At 43.6% G+C, this 25,390-nt stretch overlaps 3 protein-coding genes across 9 annotated transcripts in view; all 3 read right to left on the minus strand.

The window, feature by feature from the left end:
• The window catches only part of FNIP1 (folliculin interacting protein 1), a 69,682-nt gene extending 66,629 nt beyond the window's left edge, over positions 1-3,053 (minus strand). For both annotated transcript variants that reach the window (XM_074883255.1, XM_074883253.1), the window contains exon 1: positions 2,857-3,053. In XM_074883255.1, the coding sequence (XP_074739356.1) occupies positions 2,857-2,945 (89 nt within the window). In that variant the 5' untranslated portion in view covers positions 2,946-3,053. The remainder of the gene's footprint in view (positions 1-2,856) is intronic.
• A 709-nt stretch (positions 3,054-3,762) lies between these two features.
• Positions 3,763-17,918, minus strand: MEIKIN (meiotic kinetochore factor). Of its 3 annotated transcripts, none has more exons than XM_074883257.1 (13): positions 17,628-17,918; positions 15,893-15,980; positions 15,591-15,666; positions 14,522-14,582; positions 13,710-13,853; positions 13,168-13,287; positions 12,887-12,926; positions 11,592-11,653; positions 10,720-10,814; positions 10,212-10,391; positions 9,786-9,857; positions 8,579-8,702; positions 3,763-7,239 (listed from the first exon to the last, which is right to left on the minus strand). In XM_074883257.1, exons 1-13 carry the CDS (start codon positions 17,809-17,811, stop codon positions 7,193-7,195), a joined length of 1,293 nt encoding a protein of 430 aa, XP_074739358.1. In that variant the 5' UTR covers positions 17,812-17,918; the 3' UTR covers positions 3,763-7,192. The 3 variants fall into 3 exon arrangements, with proteins under 3 accessions (XP_074739358.1, XP_074739357.1, XP_074739359.1); XM_074883256.1 differs by having other exon boundaries at positions 15,591-15,669; XM_074883258.1 differs by lacking the exon at positions 10,212-10,391 and having other exon boundaries at positions 15,591-15,669.
• A 762-nt stretch (positions 17,919-18,680) lies between these two features.
• Positions 18,681-25,390, minus strand: part of ACSL6 (acyl-CoA synthetase long chain family member 6) — a 60,593-nt gene continuing 53,883 nt past the window's right edge. For all 4 annotated transcript variants that reach the window (XM_074883304.1, XM_074883306.1, XM_074883305.1 and 1 more), the window contains exon 21: positions 18,681-23,539. In XM_074883304.1, the coding sequence (XP_074739405.1) occupies positions 23,399-23,539 (141 nt within the window). In that variant the 3' untranslated portion in view covers positions 18,681-23,398. The remainder of the gene's footprint in view (positions 23,540-25,390) is intronic.

The following is a 25,390-nucleotide window of genomic DNA, read 5'->3' on the forward strand; positions in this document are numbered from 1 at the left end:
AAAAAAAACAAAAAAAACAATAAGCCAACCAACAACTAAACAAATCATGTTTCCCCTGGAAAGTATTATTATATTTTTGAAACAGTGTAAACTCAGATTAAGTAGAATTGATATACTGGTAAATTTTCACAACAAGCCTGATGGAAGGGCAAAATATATTCATAGTCAAAAAAAAGAATGAGCATCAAAATCATCCTTAAATGTTCTGCTATACTGATGTCACTGCCAAAGTCGTTGGACTTTTCTCTCTAAGTACATATTATTCACAAAATATATCAAAAGAATTATGTATTTTTTTATGGCTGTTCTACAGAGTCTCCTCAGTAAGAGGACAAAGCTTTCAAAGTGAAGACAGTCACAAATAACAGCACTCAGAATATTTGGAAAACGTTCCATTATTTAGACTGTAACCAGATAATAATATATCAATCCATAAACATAACCTCCCCCCAATTAAATGGATGAGGCTGTTGCCTTCAGGTTTACTGGAACCAGGAACAGTCTAAAAATCCAGAGTGCTTGTTTCCAGTCTCTAAAGGCCCAGCTGTAATAAATAACGGTCTTTATTTTGTATATTACCCAAAAGTTTCACCAGTAACTGATAAGACCATACATAGTGAGGATTATCTGAAGATTTATCCCCATTTGGAAAATGAAAGCAGCCGTTAGGCAACATGCCTAGAGGGCATCTGTATTAGTCTTCAGAAAATAATACTTGGCTCTCTGAAGTCTCCCACCCCCCCCAGTCTTAGAAGAACCATCAGCCTCTTCCTGGGATTGTAGACCTGTGGGTCTGCCAGAAAAAATAACTGCAAATTCGCTAGTTACCAGTTGACAGTTCACATCACAAAGTGAAACAGCACTACAGAGGAGGGAAGAGCAGACAGTGACCTATCTTTTTTAAATTTCACGTCCAGTTTGGCACAGAATGATGCAGGTGAAGAGGGAAGAAGAGACCTTGCAGAGTACCCACTCTCACTCCTTTCAGCACAGGCGTGATCCCCACGTTTCTGCCCCAGGGTCTGCGCTGCAGGTGTTGAATTAACCACCAGTCTCTATACAAATCCATCGCTAACAAAGGTCTTAACAAGGGGGAAAAGGCAAAGCAATTACAGAGTCCTTCTACCCCTTCCCCACCAAGGGGTCTGATCCCGCTATTAAGCTGATTTAGAAAATAAGATGACACGGACATCATTAAAACGTTTTGTGGCTTTAACAAGATCATTTAAAAAAAAGGAAACACCTTCACAGTAAACAGCAGAAAGCAGCTGTGATCAGTGGCTTTAAACGGTGTGTGCTAGCAGTTAAAGCACAGGGTTTCAGGTAGTGTCCAGGAGTGTGTCCTGACTCTATAAGGACACAAAAAGACCCATCAATATTCTGGGAAAACAGTGACAATTATGCAGATGCACTGTTAACCACCTAAATTGTACCACTACAGTTAAAAGGAATATCCCACCACATAAAATTAAGCCCATCAGTCAGAGATCTCCCTTTACAGAGCAACCCAAGGGCTGATCATTTGTAGGTAATAAATTTCAAGGCAGCGGGTGGGAGGAGAGCTTTACCACACTGTTAGAAGTGTTTCAAGAAGTGCATAACTCTCCCTAATGAAGCGTATTGTATTTGCATCCCAGTCACAAACGCTGCACTTCAAAATGATTTTGCAGGTTACCTCTTCATGACGCCAGCCAGGACTGCGACTGCATCGCTTTCGAGCGTAATCATTATCCGCTCGTGGAACAACACTTATTTTACAGCCACAAAAACTACCTGTTTCCAAGCTAACTAACCCCTGAGGAGGCCCAGAGTCATTTCTAGGCCCCGGCGCAGGAGCCCGAGCGAAGCCTCTCCCCACACCAAGTCCCCGCGCAGGACCGCAAACCGGAGCCGCCACCCAAACCCCACGGAGGGGTTTTGCGAGCCCACGGCCGACTCGAGTGGGCAGGGAAAGGTCTCCCGGAGAAGGGTTCCCTTTCCTGCCTCCCCGTGTTGTGCTTGGCACCTCTCGGCGGATCCAGTTTTGTTGCGGTTAGAGCATGACAAATTTCACGAGAAACCCTACACCTCTCTTGGCAGCGGCCAAAACTTCACGTTTTTTCTTCCAACCCTCCCCCCCCCCGCCTTTTCCTCTTTCCTCCACGTTTCTGAGGTTGCTCCCTGGGGATCGCCTGCCCGCCTCAAGCCGAATGGCGCCTTCCCCCCCGCCTCCCCGGCACGCAGCATCCCCGGAGGGAGCCGCGGGGGGCCCCCACACCGGCCCCGGGGCGGGGAAGGGGGTGGGGGGGGTGGGGGGGAACTGCCGCTAATCGCGACCGGGCGAAACCCCCTTCCTGGGGACCCCGGGACTGGGGGGGGTGGGTGAGAGCCGCTCCGCAGCGGGCTGCCCGGGGCCGCGCTGAGAGGAGGGAAGCCCGGGCGGGGGAGGCCCGGCCCGGCCCTGAGGGGAGAGGCGGCCCCCGGGAGGCGAAGGCAGGCGGGAGGCGGCAGCGCGGCCGCCCCGACGTGGCGGCCCCGGGGAAGGCGGCGGGGAGGAGGGGGGGGGGGATAGGGGAGAGATTCCCGCCCAGCGCCCGCCTGAGGGGGCCCGGGCCGGGGCTCCTGAGCGTCCCCGGGGCTCCCGCGGGGGGATCGAGGGGCCGGAGCCCGGGGCCAGCGGCGCGGTTGAGGCTGAGGGGAGCGGGGGGAGAAGCCGCGCCAAGCGGCCCCGCTGCAGCGCGGGCGGCGGCTGAGGGGGCTGCGGCCGAGGGGGGGCAGCGGGCCGCCGGCCGCCCTCCGCCGGGGGCCGGGCAGGCGGCGGGGAACTCGTCGGCGAAGTTGGGTGTCAGGAGAGGAGGGCGGCCCCGTCCCGGTTACCTGAAGACACAGTCGTCGCGGGCGTCCCTGGCCGGGGAGATGAGCCCGTGCTTCTTGTTGAAGAGCTTCTGGAAGAGGGTCGGCGGCATCTTGGGGCGCCGCCGCTGGCCCCCCGCCGCCGAGGCGCTGGGCTCCGCGCAGCGCCGTCCCCTCGCCGCGGCTAGTTCCGCCCGCCCGACTCCATTCGGTGTCACAGTCATATGACAGAAATTAGTCACTCGGCGCTGCCAGGAGGGGAGGGCGGGCGGGAGCGCCGGGGCCGCTCACTGGCTGCGGCCCCGCGGGGGGAGCGGCCGCCGCCGGAGCCCCGCGGCCGGGGAAGCGCCGAGCGGCGGCCGGTCCCCTCCGGCCCCGCTGCTGCGAGAGAAGAGGCCGGTGTCCCCCGGCCCCGGCGGGCGTTGCTGGGGGGGAGGCGGCGGGTCCCCGCCCTGCCCCGACCGCCGCGGGTCTCTGTGGGGAGCGGGCAGGGCCGAGGTGTTTCCCCTCGGGGCGGTTTGTTTTCCTTCTAAAGCCAGAAAGCCAAAAAAAGGTCAAGAGCGCGGCTTCTTGCTGCTGTACCCAGGCGCTTTAGGGACTCGGCTCTGCTGCACCCCTGCACCACGGGTGACTTTTTACCCCTAAACCTAGAAAATCCAGCCCCCTTTCTTCCCCCCCCCCCCCCCCCGCACACGAAGCGATTCTCCCACAGCACTAACAGAAATAGCACAGCTCGGATGCACTCCAAAACCCACACGGAAGGTGAACGGCGTGTATTTGCATGCAGAGGAAGCCACCATGACAAATAAAACATCCATCTACAAAATAGTATTTAGGACATAATACCCAGCAGGTGAATCCAGAACAAATATATAAGGGGGGGAAAAAAAAAAAAAAAGGTGTGATAGATCTTATAAAAGCAAAAGGATCTGGGGATTTCTGCAAAACTCTTTATTAGTAAGTGTTTGAATGATATGGAAACGCTGGTTACAGTTAACAGTCTCCTTCCATGTCTCACTGTTCGGGTACAACACTACTAGAAAGTTTAATTAAGGACTGACAAAACTGACTCATCAGCTTTCCCTAGAAAATGGAATTAAACAGCATATGATGTAAGATTAAATTAAGCAGATTATTTTTAAAAGGCATAGTTTAGTGCATGTGTAACATATCTATACGATTCCTCACAATCAGCCATCTGTAGGAACTTTTTCATCTACTAGAAGTTGGAAGATAACTCTAACAGAAAACAAAAATTAGTGTTTAGATGCATTTTTTCCCCTTGTTCTGTATGGAAGATACGCCTGCCTGCCACAGATTTACAGGTGACCAATCTTTACATCCTTTCACCATGTGAAAGCCTAGCTTCAAGATGGCCACATAAATACAGTCTCAAATACAAAAAGTCCTCAGGCAACACTACGAAATAATAGAATTTCAGCCAGGATATACAACTCGGCTTTCAGCAGCTTCACTGTTTACAGCAGTGATGATTTAGCTAATCTCAGGTGCGTTACAATTCAAGCTGTTCCTTTAAAATTCAAGAGTCCCTTTAAAAGTAAATATTAACCTGCTCCAAAAGTCCTAAACTAATAGCAAGTGATTTCGATAAGCTTGACTGACATACCTTAATTGAGGGAGTGGAGGAAGGACAGTAAGAAAAAGAGGGATAAATGTTTAATTGTCCATTTTCCTGAAAAAGCTTCCCTGTAGGTAAATCTTTGTACCTACACAAAGAACATAAATTTCAACTAGTGTGTCCCTTCAGTACGCGCTGCCTTGGGCCCCAAACCTTGAGATTATGAACCAAACCAGAACCATTTGCATGTAGGGTCGTTCCCCTCCAACAGCGAGTACACGTACCCCTTCTAGTGCAAGAAGCAAACATCTTTCACTGTCTCCGTGCGCTTTCAGTCCCAGTCTCCTAGAAGTACACCTCAGATAACAGAAATAACTGAACAGCCTTGATGAAAAACCTCTTCTAGATTTATGTCTCATACATTTGCTACCCATGCGCAGTTCCTAGTGCTCAAGTGTTATCAGAGCTCCTGCGTGGACTGACTCAGTGCAAGCGATTCCATTCAAGCCATTAAGACTTCATCATGTCTGGGATGTGACAGAGCAGCCCTGTTGACACTGAGCAGATTTCTCTCCTGAATCATTGCACAAATAAGCTCTTCTGAACTGCCCATTCACTAGCTGTGACCCATAACCTTTACCCACTGATATGGAAGAGCCAGTTTCCACTTTGAATGAAACTTTATGCAGTCATTCTTCAGTTTAAAACCAAAACAGGGGGAAATGCCTTCCCTTTGACAAAAGCAGAACAAGAGTAGATATTGTTGCAGCCTCAAAATGAATAAAATTTCCTTCCCTGAGGCAGAGAGCTAGCCTAGTAATTAATTACACTTTCTCTAAGAGTCAGGCAAAAGATGAAAATAAGAAGTAGCACTTTCATAACTGAAGGGAAGGACAAGAGAGATTGTGGTTCATATTCCTGTCCTCCTATATAGCCTCTTCACATCAAGAAAAACAAAATCAAAACTCAGCAATATTCAGGCTGCTACAGCCAACTCCACAGTTACATGCTGTATCTTCTTCCCCAGTTAGTCTGTCGCTATTAGTCTGTTTCTTGTACAGAAACTACAAAATGCTATGGAACAAAATAAGTGGTTTTTTCCTAGGACTCCCTTACGAGAAACACTTCTTTTATTCTGGACCATCCTTTACTTGAACAATCATCATAATCACAACTGACTACATATATAACTTGCAATTTTGCTTAAAGCTACATAAAGGAGTTCACCTCTATCTCCTAGGGGCTTTAGATTCTTGCATAATTACTAGTGGCTTAGTCTTTGCAAGAACAAGGATATTGATAATTAGAACCATACCTGAGAGGATTCCAAGCAGTTATTGGCAGAACTCATTCTACTCGTGCTTAAAGGAAAAATAATGGCATAATTTCTAACCTTGAGCCATACAGTATGTTTATACAATACTTGTTCATAGACTAATCTAGCAGCATTTATTTGCACTTCCTTCTACCCCCGAGCAATGGGAAAAGACTCAGGGTCTGAACTTCCACAGGTAATTTTCAAATGCAGTCAAACTAATTAAAGTTGTAGATTTTATACATCTCCTTGACACCCTCTTTTTGGAAATACAGAACTATTTTCCAGAGCATGAATATTCTGGGTAAAAGTACTGAGAAACAAACTCAGACTTCGAGAGGTTTAGAAAGCCATACTATCATTTTAAAACATTGAAAAAACTTCCTTTATGTCTACAAAAGTCTGAGTAAGGGGTGTTGTAGTGAGAACACTGTAGGGATCCAAATTATTTCAGCCTGCAGTGAATTCAAGTGGAGAAAAACTGTGCTCGTCAGTGTTTTCTGCGGCATTCAGCACACTGCTGAAGAAGACATTTATAGATTAACGATCCACAAGTGGAACTGGAAGCACTGGGAATCTAACCTATGTGCCATGTAGTTTGAGCAGTATCCTGAAAATCCAGAATGCCAGTATCCAGCTCTTGAGACAGTTGAGCTCTAAAAGTCTCTTTTCCACCCTTGTATTCATGTAAGGCACCTACTTCCTCTGCAGAAGTGTGAAGGCACTAGAAGATACAATGAGATAGGTGATACTACAAATACCTGAGATGAAACGGGACGGACTCCGAGGTGCCAGAGGTTGGGCAGTGGATGTGCCAGGATGGGGATGGTGCTGATCATAAAAAACTCGCCTGCAGTGATGGGGAAGGCAACCCACGTTCATGTTTAGAAATCAATTTACAGCAGAGCACACAGAGTCCTGTACCTCCAAAGTTCTGCAGACCTAAGCATTCAGGGAGTTTAATGGTAGCGTACTACTGACTTCCCAGTCGCGGAGCGTACAGGAATGCCTTACAGACCCGTTTCCAGGACATGCAGTTTCCTTTGTAAACAGTGTTAACACTTCTTCACTCAAGTAGAGGTCACATCTTTAGATGCGAATGCTACTAGAGAAATCTAGAAATCTTGGCAGAGCAAGAGCCCAAAATAATCCCATTAATGCAATCTGGTCTGCTGTTCTTGAGTCACACTTTTTTAAACTCTAAACGAATTGAAGAATCATCTTTACAGAGTCCTTACAGAACAATGCCTAGAATAAGACCTAGTTGTCTGTACAAAATAACTTAACATTAAGTACTTGAATAAAGTATTTACAAGCTCACTGCAAAGCATTATACTAAATTTCAAACAACGTATATGTCAAAAAAATACAGCCATTAATTACTGGTTAGTAGTTTTGTTTCACCTCCCTGCCGCAGCAGCGAGACAGTTACTTCTTCTGTTGACTCCTGCTGAAACCCAGAAATCTCATCTGTGTTTACAGTAGATCCAATTTTTGGTACTTGTAATAGTATCTGTGGAAAAAAGTGGTAAGTTAAATACTACCAGTAAAGTGGCACATACTCAAGTGTAAGAGAAAGCTCACGGATCTGCCAGGCTGTTGAGATGTTCAATAGATACCTACGCTGTCACTTGTTTGGAGGAATCTGAATCTTGCAGGTCAAGTGCCAGTGAGAACAGTTTTGAGGGTATGTACATTCCTAATGAAAAAGCATCACCTGAAAGACTCCTTGAGCAGATATGAAAACACCCCCATAAAAAACCCCACCACCGCCTTCAGACAGTCTAATTCCCAATTCCCAGGCTCCTCTAGAAAAGCAGGAACAAACCCAAACTTTTGTTCTGACACCACCACTTGCTGATTTCTGAGATCCACTTGCCTACCAAGAACAACCTACGTTCTGTATCGCCACAATTCTCCCGGGCACATGACTTAACATCCTTGTTCTTTGATCTGCACAGAAGCACCAGATCATTGTCATGAATTAATATATGCACACGCTTAAACCACTTCCCTGCATTCTAGATGCTGTATGTAACTCAGTCTGTAATAAAGTAGGAGAGTATTTGGACTTAAGAGCCTGAAATTCCATTGAAAATTTGTGTATAGTCAGTATTATTGAAAGCTATTATGCTCATGTAGTGTCTCTGTATTAAATTAAAACAGTGTAAGTGACAAATTTAACTGGCAGAAAACTTGCAGACTGCAAACAACTACTTTAAATTTAGGAAGACATATGCCATCCAGTGGCACACTGAGAAACTGCAAGAGATCGGAAAGGGAGGGGATTTTACTTCGGTGGTAGTGATGAGATCATTTTGCACACAGTTCCCATTTTCCCAACAAAAATCTAGGAAGTGAAGAAAGCTTCCCCTATGTTAAGGGTCTCAGGAGAAAAGAACGGGACCCTTTAGATAGAAACTGATAATCTTTATAGAGAAAAACATACCCTATTTCTTGAACTACTGTCAGGGGAAAAACAACTGGAGGCTAAAGAGCTGAGTTTAGCTGAGCAAGGTATAAACCCCACCAATGGCTGAAAGCCGAAATCAGCCATATTCACCCTAGAAATAAGGCACAGGATAATAATTTACTAAACAAGCTGGTATCTCTTCTAGGGAGTCTCCATACCAGCAGTGAAGCTCCAAGCTGTAACTTGAAGAGGTGCAGATATTCCCAGGGTTACCCAGTAGCACCTTCTGGCCTTAATGATCTAGTAGCACCTTTTACTCTTTAGCTTTGTGATTTTTCCAAATATTCAGACTTAAAAAAAGAAAAAAAAAAAAACAACCTTTAAACACCCAACTACCCAGTTACCATCTGCGCAGTGAACCAATTCTATATTCTCCTACCTTCAGGCACTCCTTTGGGAGGCCGGAACGCTTTTGTGTTCACTGGAATTTGGTGAAGCCTGGAAGGCCTCTGGCGTGGTGAAGTTCTGACAATGGAGCAGATTTTTTCTATGTCACACAGGGGCTGAAAAGATTAACAACATTTCATTCACACAACCACTTCCATTGAAGAAATACTCTCCTAGCTTTCTTCTAGGGAAATTGGAGATGACATGCAGATTTCAAGGGATGTCATTAGAAAACATTTGAGACTACTTGTGTACCTTTAATATGCTATCGGAAAGGGTGATAGAAAGCTTCAAAGCTTAAACATTCTCTTCAGCTGTTTGTAATACCATAAGGCTTAAATACATAGTACATTATATACTAGCACGCCAAAACTGAGCACTATACAACTAGAACCTTAAAAATATTATTTTCTTCTGGACTTTGAGGAATAGTTTCTTTTTCTGAGATGCAGGAACAATTTCTTCTGATTTTACATACGGAGCTGTGGTATTCAGGAACAGGTCTTCCCCAGGTGAGGCTTTGCACACTGGTGACAAGCTAAGCTACAGCTCCGTCAAAATACAAAACCAGTTAAATCATTCAAATGGGCAAACACTTGTTCTAGGTGTTCTATCGCTTCAAAAATATGATTTAGGACTTCGGTGATTCCTGTCTTCAGCCTCCAACAAGACCCCAATGTTCTCTACTTCTTAATCTAGTATCGAGAAACTCAAGTATGCTTGCAACAACACTAGGAAAGCCCAGTTATGTTTTCCTGCCAAATAATCTGGTGAAAAAAACCCAGTCTTTCTATTGTTAAGTTTCCCTTTTTCTAAAAGATTTTACAGTTTTCTGATTTGGTTGGGAGCTATGGCATGAAAGCGAGGTCACTTCCATTCCTGCAGAGAGAAGCAGTACTATCTACCTTGACTGACGAAGAATTCAAACTGGCATTTCAATATCAAGTTTGTTTGTATCGAAGGGATAATGCAATAAAGGCTCCTAGATGCTGGTTTTACATTAGAAAATGTTGTAAAAATACGAAACAGATACCTAGCTTTGTTGTTGTAGTTTTTCACCTGTCCAGCTAATAGAATTTAACCTGTAGTTTGTTGTGCAGTTCATATTGTAGCCTAAGTATAACCAGAATTGGACTGTGCCATGAAGAACCATTTGTTTGGTTTTCATCATTAAAAAAATTATCAGGATAGACACTCACATCCAGCTCTGCAGGCCGAGCATAACCAGGATTCTTTAGGGCTTTATTTTCCTCCATGGTGGAACTCATTTGCTAAACAAAACCAGAGAAGAATTCAGTATCAGTTTCAAATTCTTTGCTGTTTATTACTAGCCCTACAGTATTCCCCTAGTACACAACACTATTTATAACAACTCCATTTAGAATTGCTAACAGTTCTTTGGGTTTAAGTACTGAATTCCTACCATTCAGTTTTTTGGTCTTACGCTCTCCAAAATTAAGTTTACTGCAGTGCAGAACACAAACATTTCAGGTCCCCTTCACAACTAGGGGATAAAGCACTTCCTACCACTTCCCATATTTAATTGTAACTTTTCTCATGATTCAAAAACTTGCACTTCGATTTTACGCCTTTGCTAATCCGCGGGGCACAAGGGGAGTGCTTACCACCACACTATCAGTCTGTTTGGATGGCAGTACTTCTGCTGTCAGCACCCCCAGTTCGGCTGAAGCCCTTCCTGGGGCACCAAGCTGACTGGAAGACGACGTACCACCTTCTAATGTAGTTGAATTATTTTCTTTTTTCTTACGCTTCAGCCTTTTGGGTTTAGCAGTTTGCTTGTCAGACTAAAGGATGAGACAATTACATGTTGTGTTATAAAGTGAATCTCTCTAGTGTGGTAAGCACTAACAAAGAGTCCCACTGTCATACTCAAGCTCGACACAACTGCTTGGGTACCACTGACACAGTCAGTCTGAAAAATGTTGAGCTTAGGGGGCACCCATGGCTGTTACTGCTACCCCGAGGGAGAGACAAGCTACATTTCACTCTGCCACTGTCTGCAGGCACCCTTTCAAGGGAACTACTACGCTTCTAGGTGGAATCCTCCACCTACACAAGGAAAGAGCAAGTCATCTGTGTTACAACCTGCCTGATTTATTAAGGATCTTTCACCTTTCTTTCCGGTCCTAACGGTGAAGAACAGCGCATACCACTTTTTCGGTCTGGAGTTCTCTCTCTTGCAGCTGTAATTTTACAGACTTTTTTTCCTGTGATAAATTTCCAACAAATTAATTAACTTTGAGACAAAGAGCACAGCTACTCTCCAACCCACGTCTTACAGGATGGTGTTCAAAGAGGGAACATTCCAAAGCCACCCATGTGAACACGCTTCCTCCCTTCAGTACAATCTCCCTCTCCCCACCTACAGGGCTGCTTTACTCCTCTCCCTTCCCTTGAGGAAACAAGGTTGCTTATTAATCCTATGTTCACCCGGCTATTTACTGCTAGACACACACACTATGGGAGCAGAGGAACTGCATAATCACAGCAGGCTTTGCCAGTGTCAGCTCCTGCTGCTATTACAGTCCAAATTAAGGAGGGAAAAATGATGTGGTACCTGGGCCTCAGCCAGAATTGCATCAGTCACAGTTCAGAACTGTAGTTACATGAGAGACTCCTCATAGTGTTTGTGAAGCTGATATGAAAGAAGTTCAAGTAAGGAGCATGACACTAGCAGTTCTGTTCCTGCATAAGTTAAATAAGAAATGCTAATTTTCACTGAGCACCACAGGTGATTAGATGGAAAAATGCAGGGTTTGGTGTTTTTTTGTTCTTCTTCTAACATGTTAATTAGAACCAAGTCTTATTTACAGGGAAGATTTTCAATTCACACTTTTCCTTCTAGACACAACTGAGCTTCGCCTGTGCCAGGGGGACAGATGACCCAGTGGAAGCCTGGTTCTGGTATTTTTGCCATCATTTAAGTCTAGGTAGAATATTCTGTTGTCTCACAGCTAGTACGGCTGCTTCAGGTCACGTGTTACCTGCCAGAGTAGTTGAAACACTTAATGCTGAAGAACTGTAATTGCAACTTGATGGTCTCTTTCTAGGAGAGGAGGGAAAAAAGAAGTGAGCAACTATTCTGAATTAATATTAATGTTCAAAAAACAATGTATGAGGAAATCATAGGAAAATACAGACTGAGTGAAAAGGGATAAAGCTTATTTTTTAAAATATTGTTACTCAGTTACTTCATCACACTTTACAGTTATTTGATAGTTTATCATCAAGTTACACAGCTTATTCTGAAGATGCTTGCAATTTAAGACCCACCATTCACTCAAGTACTCAGCACTGAAGTAGTAGGGCAGAACGTATTGAAGGAGGATGCAGGGGAAACTTAGGTTCACAAGAAAATTCACATTGAATTGTGTAGAGATCTGTAACACTGTACAAATGAGTTATGAATGGAAATGTCTGCATGTAAGCCTGGAAACAGCAGCACAAGGGTAAAAAGGAATGATACTGTTCCTAGAAAAACACTCAGGTTACTCAGATATTTATGTCAGGACCTGAAGGTGGCATTGTGACAAGGCCAAGTATAGAAGATCCTTCATTGTGCTAAACCCATACCACAGATGACTTGTCAACAGAAAACCTGGCATCCTAACAACAGGAGGGTGGCAACAGGGTCCCAGCCTATCACACACCCCACTCCGCTTCCTGCTAGACACCTTTTCCAGACAAGAAAAACCTGGCAATGGGCAGCAACCTGGCCCAAGGATTACAAAGGCTCAAGTCAGCAAGATTCTGAAGCAAAGGAGTGCCCCATGTAAGCTGATGATTCCTAAAGAACATAAAAGAACTGCCCAAAACCTGATTTTGTCCTGGGCAAGCACAGAATGCCAGAGACTTAACGAGGACTTGACAACAGGTACCCTTCACACTCTGTACTGCACAGGCAGCCCTGCCCAGAGCACCCGGGCACACAGGTCTTGCTGCCTGTGACAATGAAATCTGACAGAGTAAGTGCAATTGGGTAAAAGCCACTTATTTAGGGATTTTGTAAAGAAATGTCACCTTCCCCTACCATAAAATCCTCCTCTGAGTTTGCTTCCATTGATTTCCCTACAGCTGCAAGACCAAACCAAAAGTCTGTAAGGCAAACTCATACCTGACTTAACACACCAATTTCAAAGTGAGGACACAGGTAGCTAAAACTCAACAGAAGCGTTTGCAGGATCAGAGGCTTATTCGTACTGGACTTTCTTTTAAACATCATTCAAAAGAGGAAAACCTGAACATTAAAGCGCATCAAAGAGTCTGCTTTGCAGATTACCTTCGAATGTGTTGGTCTTGCAAACCCTCCGGTCCGGGTTCTAAAAAACATAAAAGCTAAGCTTTAAAAAAAAAAAGCTAAGCAGACCAGACAATGTTTTAGTGCACACTAAATTATAAAGCAAAATATCAGAAGCAAACACAAACCACTAACAGGGAGCTGTTCCTCATTATGCAGACAAGCCGTAAATGAAACGATCATCACATATTTTATACAAGTTCCTTGCACTAGAGTGAAATTTGTTTATGTATATATTCTGAAGTATTGTAGAAAAGAATTACCTAATATTGCTGAAAGATTTGAGATCTGTGGTATCTTATCTATGGTCACTGCTTTGCTGGAGTCCAGGAGAGTAGAGTTCTTGTACTTGACAGAGTCCTCAGAGTAAAAATTACTTCTTCCTGGACATAAAAGTGCAAGCTGCTTACACTGAAATTCATTGAGTGATTAAATTGGTGACCAAACACAATCACATTTGCAAGACAGGAACTTTAACACAAACTGAAAGCACTGTCTTGGCTCAAACAGCCACAGAAAAGTTTGGGAGGAGTGAGACTCAAAGCAGATTTGCTGGTCATCCCCAAAAAACAGCTTATGTCAACAGTGAACGCTTGAAGTTTACAGCATGATTCAAAGTACACCAGGGCTTGATTCACACTGGACTGGAGGACCAGATACACAGATCCCCTGCTAAGCACAGGCTGACTCCCAGCAAAGTTCTGACCTGGTGAGTCACACCAAGAGAGGCCACCAGGCTTTCTATTGTAGATGGTTCCCCCACATTTTCTACATCAAATAAAGCCAAAAAAAATAGAAGTCTCACCTGGACCTTCATCTCTGAATGTTTCAGGGGATGGGCAACTGTTCAGGCTGTCACTAGTACCTGTGTTGTAATCTGCAGTTGAACCTACATCTAAACACTCTAGTAGAAAGGTTGAAACACCCGTGGGAAGAGTCATTCCTGCACCTAGAGAAAGAGACAAAAAAGGTGGCTACCAAAAAAAAAAAAAGTATCATCCTGTACAAACCATCAGAATTTCCTTATCTAAGTTTCATTCCCATGATGAGCTAAATATTGTCAAGTCAGTATCTTATACTGATCATAATACAGTTAAAGAAAAAAACTAAAGGGCATCCTGAAGCCCAGTTTACACTACCGTAAGCTAACAGATGACACCTTCCTTGCCCGAGGCTCACTAGAAATACCTGAAGAATTTAGCCTCTGACAAGGTAATTCTTAGGCAGGTTTGTTTTCAGAAGGACAAACTACTTAAGCACAAGCTTTTAAAAATGAAGGTTTGAGTAAACTGAAGAATTCAACTCAACAACTTCTGTCAATGCCAAAACCAAGATCATGTGGTTTCCAACAGGCTGGGCTCAAGACTGTCTCAGGTCTTGTAGGTCTCCTACCCCATTTGTGCTGCCTACGAGCTGAACCACGTGCTGGAATAAGGCAGAAGTCCAGCCAGTGGCCTCAAAACCTTTACTTTCTGATATCACGCAGTCAGAACCAGTACAAGAACAGCACACCAGTACTTTTATAGAAATATAACTAAAATTATATAATGATTTTTACATTTAGTTTTATACAGATGTAAAAATATATTTACTAATATGTATTGCCATTATACTCACTTGAAGTCACTTCAACATTTTTCAAACTTTCTTTACTTTCAAAGTTGATTATCAGGGATTCCTAAAATTAAATGACCAATGCAAACAACCTGAGAAAACTGGATGTAAATAAAGAAGCAATTAAATGTATTCCTACATTAACAGAAGCTCAGAAACTTACTGTCTGGTACTTCACAGTTTAAACTTACTATTCACAGTGTAATTTGTACCAGGGTTTTTCAGGCACATTAACAAATCTGCAATCTGATTTACAGTTCTAAAATTCATAATGAATACCCAATTGTTTGATCCTACGTCTTTGCTGGATGAGGCTTCCAGTGAAGGCATACTGACATCAACTGAAGTTATGCATAAGATAGCAGGGGAGTAATGAATTTCCCTGTCTTTTGATTTATTTTTTTTTTAGAGGCTTAATTCATGCAGCTCACTTTCAGAAGCCTAGACCAGCTCTATAAACAACAATTTTGTGTACATAGTATATTCTATGAAACTAAGTATTTGCAGGAAACGAAAATAATTGGTGAACTCTAAGAGCTGGCATTTTAAAAGAAAACATACTTTTACACCAATATCACTTGAGCCCTTTGCTGTAGCTGATTTCAGTTCAAACACACCTGGTGAACAATTCCCCTGCCACTGCAGTATTCACTGTCTTACAACACTTATGCTCAGTCACCTCAAAATACTTTGTTCCAGTTTAACTGACATGAGGAAGAACACAACAGTGACTTGCCAAAGGTCTCTGTGTGAACTAAAAGTGAGCAATTCTCTGGAATCACACTCTAATGAGGTATCTTCCATCCAACACAACTGCTAAGGCCTTTCCTCATTAAGGATAATTAGTATTGATGTTTTCCCATGCTACCAATAGATCCAACAGCTTTTATTCTGCCCAAAGACACGGGAAAATGTCACCAAACTACAGGACCAAGTTCAGCCTGAAAAATGTGTGTGTGCACACAACTCACAGGAAGTTCTACTTGATTAGAAAAAGAATTTAACATGTCACATTTCTTTGATTTATTCTCCACAGATTACCAGTAGATAAAGAGTAAGACTGCATTCTCACCTTCAGCAGTACAGTGCCTTCTTCTATCTTTGCTTTTTTTTCCAAGTCTGTTGTTTCTTGGGCATTCACTTGATCACTGCTGTGAAGAACAGAGCTAAGCTCAATACACAGAGCTACACTGTTTGAGAGGAAGGCAACAAAAACTACAAAATGTCTTTATGAGGTGCCAACAAATACTCCGACAAACATCAGTTTACTGAGAATTCAGACTGCGTATCTCCAAGAGACATCTCATGCAGACAAAACGATATAAAGGATTAGCGAGTGTTAGTAACAGGGTATTTGAATGAGTTCTAACAGACCTTTGGTAGCATGAATGGCTCACTTTGGTGACTTCAGCATTTTCTTTAATATTTGGTAGCGTTTTCACTGAGACCTTTCTCTTGAGGCCTAGAGAAGAGTAAGTATTTAGTTCAGTAATTTAAATATTAGAATTTAGATGATTATTTCCAACAGGGCACCTTTAGCTGTCACCCCTCTTCCATGCCCATAACAATTTTTGACCCTATTATCACAAACAGTTTAAACTCTGGATTTGCTTTATTATTTTTGCCCAAACTCTTTTCAGCAGTCTATCAACAAGACAAAAAAAAAAAAAAATAGCAGACTTCAAGAAATACTTCAGGTGTTTCAGAAACCTGTTGATTAAAAGGAAAAAAAACCCACACCTTGAAGTGGCTTCACTCTGCCTAGGCTCAAAGCAGTTTGAGTCTAAATCAGTTTTAAATGGAGTTTATTAGGAGTATCATAAGAATTTCTACATAAACTGGTCCTCACTGTATATAATTCCAAAGGCCATGATGACACATTTCCTTAGGAACCTGCAAATTTCAGAGATATATTTTCTTACCCTAAAACCAATTTTATAAGTTGTTCAGCTTTTGTTTTACTTTCAGTAGCCAGGAGCCAGAAACAGCTAGACTTTGCACAGTTACACTTCTATGACAGCACATTAATAGTTCATCCATCCTCACACTAAGAAATGGGTCTGAAGAACTGTGTCCCCCCAGCAGAGCCCTTCAGCTGAAACGCCCTGAGAGCTCAGGACAGGACAAAGTATGAGCAGGACTCGTCCCAGGATTCATCCCTTTCCCTCCTTCTTTTGAGCATGTTTAAGTATGAGAAGCAAACAGACCTCAAGGCTGCTAGTTGCACCCAGCTGAGTACTAAACCTCTGTGAGAGCATAAGCCAGCAGAGCAGGATCAAGCCAGAAACTAACATTCATTGTATCCCATAACCATAATTTAAAGTCTTACCTTTACATTACCAAGACCAGCATGGGACCAAGACATCCCACACCAGTCTTCCCCATTTACTTGGGCAAGTTACACTATTAACATCAGCCTTTACTTGAATCCCATTCCTTCCCCTCAGACAGTGTTTTCTTCTTTAAGATCTCTAATTCTTGAGATCTGCTAAATTGCATCCAGCGAGGCTGCTCCTTTTGAGGAACTTTACGCAACTTTTTAAAGTATCCTCTCAAAGGTGGGCAAAAGTTTTGTCACACCGCTTCCAAAGGAAACTACTGGAGGGGGAAGGTACCTTACAAAAGGGAAAAACCTCTTTTTATTACAAACTAACAGCTAAACCAGAGGAAAGGGTCCTGTTTCCAGACCAGTTGCCAGCTTTCACCACGCCATAAGGGACATGGGTAACAACAAACCGCTTCCCAACCTCGCTCAGGACCAGCTCGGCTGGAACAAAGGCTGAGGAACCCAAGGCTGCAGGGCTGAGGGGACACGCCGAGGCCACACGCCATTTAACAGACGCTGCCAACATCCCTCCCCAGAGGGTGCCTTAACCCGCCCGGCATCCTTCCCCACTCCTCAAATTGCCAAGAAAACACAAGTTTTGGGCAAAGCACAGCGCAGGGCCTGCTCCCCCCACCCGACGCCCGCCTGCCCGTTCCCCCGGGCCTGGCCCAGCCGCCTCCCCGCTGGTGCGACTCGGCCTCCCGGCCGCGCCCGGCCCCGCCGCTCCCCCCAGCACGGCGGGGCGAGGAAAGGACCGGCGGCGGCGGGAGGAAAGGCGCTTACGGCCGGGCTCCGGCTCGCGGGGGGCCGCGTTCCCAAAGAGGCGCCGCCGACACATCTGGGAGGCGCCGGCCCAGCCGCCGGCGCTGCCCGGGGGAGCGGCCGTCCCCGGGAGCGGCGACGAGCGGCGCTTCTTCCGCGGTGCCTTTCCGCCCCGGGAAGCGCTCTGCCAGCGGGACTGCTCCATCTCGGGCCGCGTTCCCTCAGCAGCCCCCTGAGGGAAGGGGACGAGCGGGGGCCGACCTGGAGCTGCCCTCAAGGACCACAACCGCCCCCGGCCACCAGCCGCTTCCCCGCGCCTCCAGTCCGCATGCGCGGAGACACCCCCGCGGCCGCCAGGCGGTGCTACCGCCCCGCCGCAGCCCTGAGGCGGGAACCGGGGCGGGGGGGACCCGCGGCGGGGCTGGGCCCGGCGCCTCCCCGTGAGGGAAAAGGCTCGTCCCCGCGGCGCCGGGAAGGTGGCGACCCCCGCCCCGCCGAGGAGGGGCAGCGCAGCTGTAGAGGCGGAGGAAGGGGCCAGAGCCGCCGGGCGCGGTGGCAGCAGCAGTGTGGGCTGAGGGGCTGCGGGTTGAGGTGAACGGGGTCGAGAGAAGCGAGGGGTGAGGGGGGAGCCCCAGGCTGACCCCGGGGCCCTCAGGCGGGCTGGGGGGCAAAGAGACCTGGAAGATGATGAGGGGCGGCTGTTCCCCCTGAACCACGCACCAGCCACCGGTTTCTGATGCAAAATTAAAGTGCGCTAATTGTCAATAATCCTGCCCGGGCCCGCTCCTGTTGCCTCGCTGCTGGCATTTGCAAGGGGTGCACTGGGTGCTGGTGCTGCCTTCCACTGGCTTTAGCTGATAAATAAACTAGTAGATTTAGTTTTATATTACATCTCACTATGAAAATTGTGTAAGTTATATTCTATTGATCAGACCCCGTGTTTCAGCTTAAACTGATGGAGCGGAGCAATCTCATTGCTTCGTTAACACGAAAAGTTTGAGACAATTCTTTGGCATTACTGGATTTCCAAGTGAAGAGAGAGATGCAAGTGCACACAAAAACTGGAATAGAGACTGGATGCTTTTAAACTTTATTGTTTTAGACACATAGTCTGAAAAAATACTATGCATTCCCAATTGTCAATTCATATTAAACAAGCATATACATTTGGTTATATTATTACTGATTTAAAATAAAAAAATGAAACCATTACAGAAAGACTGCTGCATCTTCAGAGAACTTTGCAACAATTTTTTCATAGAAGATTGCTAAAATCAATCTCAGGTTCCAATATTCCTTTGGTTGTTATTTTAAGTCTTTTTTTTTTTTTCTTTTTTTACAACATATTTAGTATAGGCACGCATTCTGAGCGACTTCATACCGATTGTGAGGACAGAGTGCTGGAGCAACAACAGATTTTATAAAAGAGCTTTTATTGTACGTCAGTCCACGAGAAAATCTTATGAGCAGTTTTGAGAAATGTGACAATTTAATTCTTTACAAAAGTTTCCATTAGATGACTTTTTGATATACATGCTAATATACCAAAACTGAAAAATCTTTAATTACAGTTAAGATTTTTTTTTACAGAAATGTATATGTTATATTTTAACTCCTTCACTTTCAGTTGAAAATAGAATAGACAACACTTTTGAAAATGCCTCATGTGTTCGCTGCTTGTACTTTGCTAAAATACACAACAAAAAGCTGAAATGAAGTGAAGGGCTTAAAGGGGCTCTAGATGCCTCAGAAAACATTTTATTTTGGAACAATTCCAGGGATCTAAAACTTTTTCCCTTCCAGGCTACAAGCATCCAGATTTCTCCTCCAAAAAGCACAGCCTCAGCTTCATCATTTAACAGCCGTAAAGGCGGTGTAGAAACCACTGAATGTGCAAAGTACTGAAGAATGTTAATTCCAAGAAGAAACAAAGATCTAATTCTGATATTTATTTTTTTTTCCCACAGACAAAACAAAATGAGCTAAAGATACAAAAAGTACGCAGATAGAATTGCCTCTAAATAAAATGCTTTTCCAAATTTTCTGTAAGGCATCAAGAGGTCTTTAAGTAATCTGTTACCATGCAAAAATAGTATATTCTTTCCCAGTTTACATTCATCTTGTAGAAGTTTATTTACAAATAGATCACCAGTTTGTGCTTTTAACACATGGAAAATAAAAAAAAAAAAAAAACCCTATAGTTAATTTGTTTCATTCCAGAAGATTAAGTCCGATTATTTTGTTATATGCAAGAATTTCATATTCATGGCAAAAATGACACTGGACTTTACTGATGCTGATATATACTTACTAACAGTGAGGACAGATTGCAAAATAGCACTTTATCAAAAAACAACTCGCCATCTCTCTATCACCTGATGTGCATCAAGCGCTGTAACCTGCAAATGTGCCTTTTGGGACAGAATAACGCTGAGTATTTCCTGCCAACACGGGGTTCAGGCTGTCGGGTGTGGCTTCTGCTCACACTCGCGTGTGTCTTTGACCATTTCTGTGGCAGAGCGGTACTTCCTCTGTGCAATATATTGAGCCAAGAATATACAAAATATGTAACTAAGCAATATTCTCTTCCTGGAAAAATGTATTTTATTCTGGTTTTTATGTATGAGCACCGGAGGCATTCTTCCAGTGCCACAGGTGTTGCACGGTCGCGGGGGCCCGACCGCCCAGCACTGATCCCACCCACCGTGGCAGGCCGGAGCTGGGCTCACTGAGGTGGGCTTGCTGTATTTTTTCATTAATTGATCACGGAATGAACCCCAGATGACAGGGATTAGTGAAAACCAGTCATCCTGAAGCCATCAAAAGTAGGGCTCTTCACAGAAAAGGGTAACTTGCTGTTACCTGCCATTTATACAACAGCACTTGAGTCTCAACTCTTTCAGTAAGATGAATATTAGAAATTAATTTTGTAATTAGTTATCTTCAGAGGAAAGAAAACCCAACAACTCGTTATTGGACAGCCCTGGGGATTTTTCCTTGGTGGTCGCAAGAAGTATTTCAGTTTAGGAAAGCTCAATGCAAAATAAATATTCCTGGAATTTGAAGAGAAGCATGTTTGTGCCCAGCTCACGCGTTACACGTGTTCTTTTCAAGTTTTAATCTCTTACAATGTTGTTATGATTATGGCAAGAGAGAGTGACCTGCAGAGGAAAATCTGATTACACAAGAAAGTACTAAAGACAGCTTTTAGTTTATTTATACAGCTTTTCACAAGTTCTGAAAGTATTCGCACTTTTGGTGTGACAACACAATTTCTCCCAAATTTTGCATCACCCTAGTGTGGCCAAGTCTGTATTTTTTCTTTCTTATTCGTTTGGTGTTCATATCTTTGGCTCTAGTGCATCTGACATTTTGCATCAAATACCCAAAGAAGAATACAGAGACATTATTCAGCATTATATACTTAAACATAACAGCCATTGAAGCCGTAAATAAACTCCTATTGGGATCTTCTATACTTATACAAAGAGTTGAGTTATCTAGAAAAGTCTGGTAAGCTGAAATCATCTCAGGAGAAAAGTAAATTAAATTCATGTGGTAGAAAAAGATCAGTGGAAAATAGATTTTCTGTACTTATTTAGATGACTAGGGCTTTTTTAATTTTAAAAGTATGTTGCATTAAAACAGGAAATTGTACTAATTCTTCATAGCTTTGAAGCACGCGTATGTAATGACTGTCTTTTGGCTGATACAAAAAGGAGATGAACTAGACTCCGCAGAGATGAAAATCCTTTATGACTTGACCTAAAGAGCCAGATTTTATACAGTAATTCCTATCCCCTGTAGACGTGGCAGACGCAAATTCCCCAGCCGTTGCTGTGTACACTGGTGAAAAATGAATGTACAATGCCATCAGGTCACAGTAGCAGTATTTCTTACTTGCTTCGGACCGATATGAGTCATTGCACTGGAATCAAATGAGGAATAATGAGGCGCAAAAAGGGATTCAGACAAATACTCGCACATTTGATAAATCAAATCGGCCTGTTCTGTGATTATTTCAGCTGATGCAGTTTCCTTTGTATCATTTTGTTCTGAAATTACTGCAATAAATCAGTCTCTGTGTAACACTAACTCATTCATTCAATTTATTTCATTTTGAAGCATGCAGTGGAATTTCACAGGGAAAATAAGAGGTGTTTAGATTAAGTTTTAAACTTTTAGCTTCAAAAGTCTACAGTGGATTCCAGTTTAAGAGAGAAAATAAGTGGCTTTCACTGTCCTAGTAAAGAAGATCTAGCAGGCACAGCTCCATGCTAGTATGCACCAGTGCGACGAACAGCAGCTATTAAAATACACATAGATATTTTAGGACCCTGTTTAGCAGAAGGAAGCCACCGACAGTCCAAATATTCAAGCCATTTATCATTACAGTTTTCTCATTTTGTACCGTGCTTTGTATCAGGAGAGAGCTCCAGAGTCTGTTCCTGTTCCACATGGGACTGATCCCCTGTCTAACAGCTACAGCTGGTTGTGAAATCCCAGGTTTTGTCCGGACAACTTGCAGTTTATTCCAGAGAGGCCACTGGCAGTGACAACAGTGGGAACTGAGGCTTCCAGACGTTTGAACGTAGAGATGTTTCCTCAGCGGGCCTTTCTGCAATGCTTTACCGTGCCACGACACCTTACCACAGCGCTGGCTAACAGAGCCTTCTGCCCATCCCCACGGGCCTTTTGGAGCAACACTTCTTCCTCTTCCAGAGCCAGCCGAAGGCTGCCCTCCGCTGCTGCATCTCAGGCCGGCCTTTCTCCCAAATCAATTCGTTTTGCAAAGCCCCATTCAGAATCGCAGCTTAGACCTTGTGCTCCATTTCTTTAGCCCTGCTTTTGAGCGGGAGTTAGTCCAACCGGACTACGCAGTATTAGCAGCATGTAAAGTAATAAATTAGGGACCGGGAGCGTGTGGGTTAACGTGAACTCCCACAGAAAGCCTCCCCAGAGCCAGCGATGCTTTTGCAACCTTCTCAGTTTGAGTAGTTCAGATGTCCACGAGTGTGCTGTGCTGAAGGAGGCCCTAATGCAAAACCAGCATGCCATGTATAAATTGAGTTCGGATGAAAAGGAAAGAGAGGGAACTCTATCCTATCACCTCCTAACCTGTTCTTGTCATTTCAAGGTAGTATTAATCCCTTAGATGTAACACAACAACAGGTCTATTAAGTACAAATGGCAGGAGATCCATTCCCGTTTCTATTCTGGTTGATAGTTAGGCCATTAATGATTAAATCAAATCAATGTAATTTATGTCCTGGAAAATATAAAAACTATCACTTAATATATAAACCAATATCCAGCTTGAAGTTCCAGATCAGGGAAAATAAACTTTCACCATCAATCACTGTTTGAGGTAGACCACATTATTGAATTATCCAAAATTTTAGTTTCTAATGTATTAGGTTATATACAATCAAATATCAACAGACATACCTGAATTTTCCCCTATTTTAATTCCAAATGTTTGTAGTTATTAATAAGGTACGTTTCCATAATTTACTAGGTCATAGATTGAAGTTTCTACATATTTTGTGGCAATTTAGCATAATTCTTAGTAGTACTCTACTGTGTACATAGAGTAAAAAATAAATCGTATCACACCTGATGAAAAAAAGAAGGAAAATTATGGTTAGTGGTGAAATCCTAGAACAATGAAAGGCTCAAATGTAAGATTCTGATGCTTATCCGTTTCAGCTGGCTCACTCTGGCTCTGTACTTTTAAGTATTATTCTAATATTGCTACGAAGTCCATTATTCAGAAGATTCTTCCCATGATTTCAGATGGAGATGCTTGAATATAGCTCTTCTATTTGTTTTTTGAAGTAATCTCTTAGTTCTGGTCTCTTAGCCTTTAATGTTGGTGTCAACAAACCGTTTTGTACTGAGAACATATCAGAGTGAATGTAAATGGCTTTGACCTAAAATAAAAAAGGGATATATTTATAGCAAAAATTACAAGCATCACACTCAATAAGCGTAACTTCTTACGCCAGCCTTGCTGCAGTTACCTCTGACCGTGCCTGGAGCCCAGGGGACCCTTCTGCCAGGTCCTCTCCTGCCCAAGTTTTCCGAGGTGACACGAAATCGCTCAAGAACCCTCAACCCGTCCCTGCCCTCCTGCTTGTTCTCCCATGTCCGCGCTGACCCGCCAGCCAGCCAGCGCAGAAGGGAGCTCTCTGAGAGAATGAGCACATCAACCTCTTTTCATATGAAACCAAGGCCAAAACACAGCGAGACAGCGCGTGAGGGACAGTGTCACCATATGTGATATTGTAACCGCGGAGTTTCGCACGGTTGAAAGACCGTGGAAGAGAGGGGAAGGGAGGGAGGGCAGGGAGTTGTGCTAAGAAACATCCTCTTAGCCAAACTGAAAGAGAAAGTAAGCAGCACTAATTCGGTCTTGCAAAATTATCATGAAGCTCTGCAGGCACAGAGAGTGTACACGATGATCATCTTTAAAGAAGAATGGATGGTGTTTTACTAGCTAATTAAAATGATATAACATCATTCAGCCTAGGCAAACAGGATTTTACAAGGCTGCCCTTGTTAGCGGCGGTGTCGCCGAGCACAGCGGGGAGCCTGGCAGCACAGATGGGAGCGAGCTCTGCCTTCCAGTGCGTTTGTGGGAGGGCTGGTGTGGGAGAAAGCAGAAAACTGCTGCGTGACTGGTCATAGTCCACCGATTTAAGACAAAATTCCCCAGCCATCTGCTGCTTTCGTGATTCCCCAAACCAGACTGGTTTGCATTTTGTTAGACTGAGAGTTGCAGGAATATAGGCTGAGTATCCATTTTTAAATTCCCATTAGCTATGTGATTTATTTTTCCCCTGCAAGCATTGTGGTCCAGTTCCTCCCCCAGTGACGTCCTTCACAGAAATCAGTGTTTGTGCTGTTAATCTTCCCCCGCTGGCTGCACTGCCTTCCAGAGCCTGCACCCTGGGAGCTGTGGCTTACAGAAGCCAAAGTCATTGTTGCCAAGCTCAGGCCTCCGGCGCTGCAGACGAGGACGGGGCTGATAAAGAGTGGCTCTTCCATATACAGGGGATCCCATCCCACAGGAACATTAGCCGCAATATCTGGCTTGAGGTTTGGTTTTAAGATTACATATTGCAAAAGAGATGGGATTTTGAAATGTGAAAAATTTGTTCTTAATTTTTAGAAAGATGGCAAGGCTTTCCTCACTGAGGTTTATTAATTACAAACTGCGGGTGGAATAGATTACTTGAGGATATTTCACACTGTGAAGACTACGGCAAACCAGGAGCAAACCAGACTTATTACCACAGACAATTATGTGCATTACAAGCTGTCCTTTATATTGAATTTCATTTTTAAATTAATTTCTTTTTACTATCATTTAATTTGCATATGTAACTGTGAAATGAAGAATAACAAGTTTATGTTTAATGGTGCTTCTGCTGCACTCAGATATGGTGAATGACTCATTAGAATTACACCCAGAAACAGTCTAAACAAAAGCAAAAAGGCCCTTGCTAATTATATGTAATGATAATAGAATTGTATGATTCTATGATTAAGATGTTCATTATTTTAACAGAAATAAGCATTTGGCATTTTACAGTGTGGCAGATTTTCTTTTTTACTGTGTTTTTAATGCTATGTAATCCATGGTTGATTTCAGATCTGTCCTTCTGAAGTGTTTGTAGCTCTGTTGCAGAAGTATTTACACAAGCACCACAAAAGAATTAGTGCACAGGCTGAAAATAAACAAACCAGCAGCATTTCCTAGGTGAGTTATAAGAATGGTA

This window comes from Strix uralensis, chromosome 14 (genome assembly GCF_047716275.1).
Source record: "Strix uralensis isolate ZFMK-TIS-50842 chromosome 14, bStrUra1, whole genome shotgun sequence".
In the NCBI taxonomy this organism is placed as follows: Eukaryota; Metazoa; Chordata; class Aves; order Strigiformes; family Strigidae; genus Strix; species Strix uralensis.

Coding starts and splice junctions, on each gene's coding strand:
- MEIKIN (XM_074883256.1), bottom strand. CDS start 17,811: ATGGAGCAGTCCCGCTGGCAGAGCGCTTCCCGGGGCGGAAAGGCACCG. Junction 15,981..17,627: donor CCGCGAGCCGGAGCCCGGCC/GTAAGCGCCTTT, acceptor ACTCTTCTCTAG/GCCTCAAGAGAAAGGTCTCA. Junction 10,392..10,719: donor CGTTAGGACCGGAAAGAAAG/GTGAAAGATCCT, acceptor CTCATCCTTTAG/TCTGACAAGCAAACTGCTAA.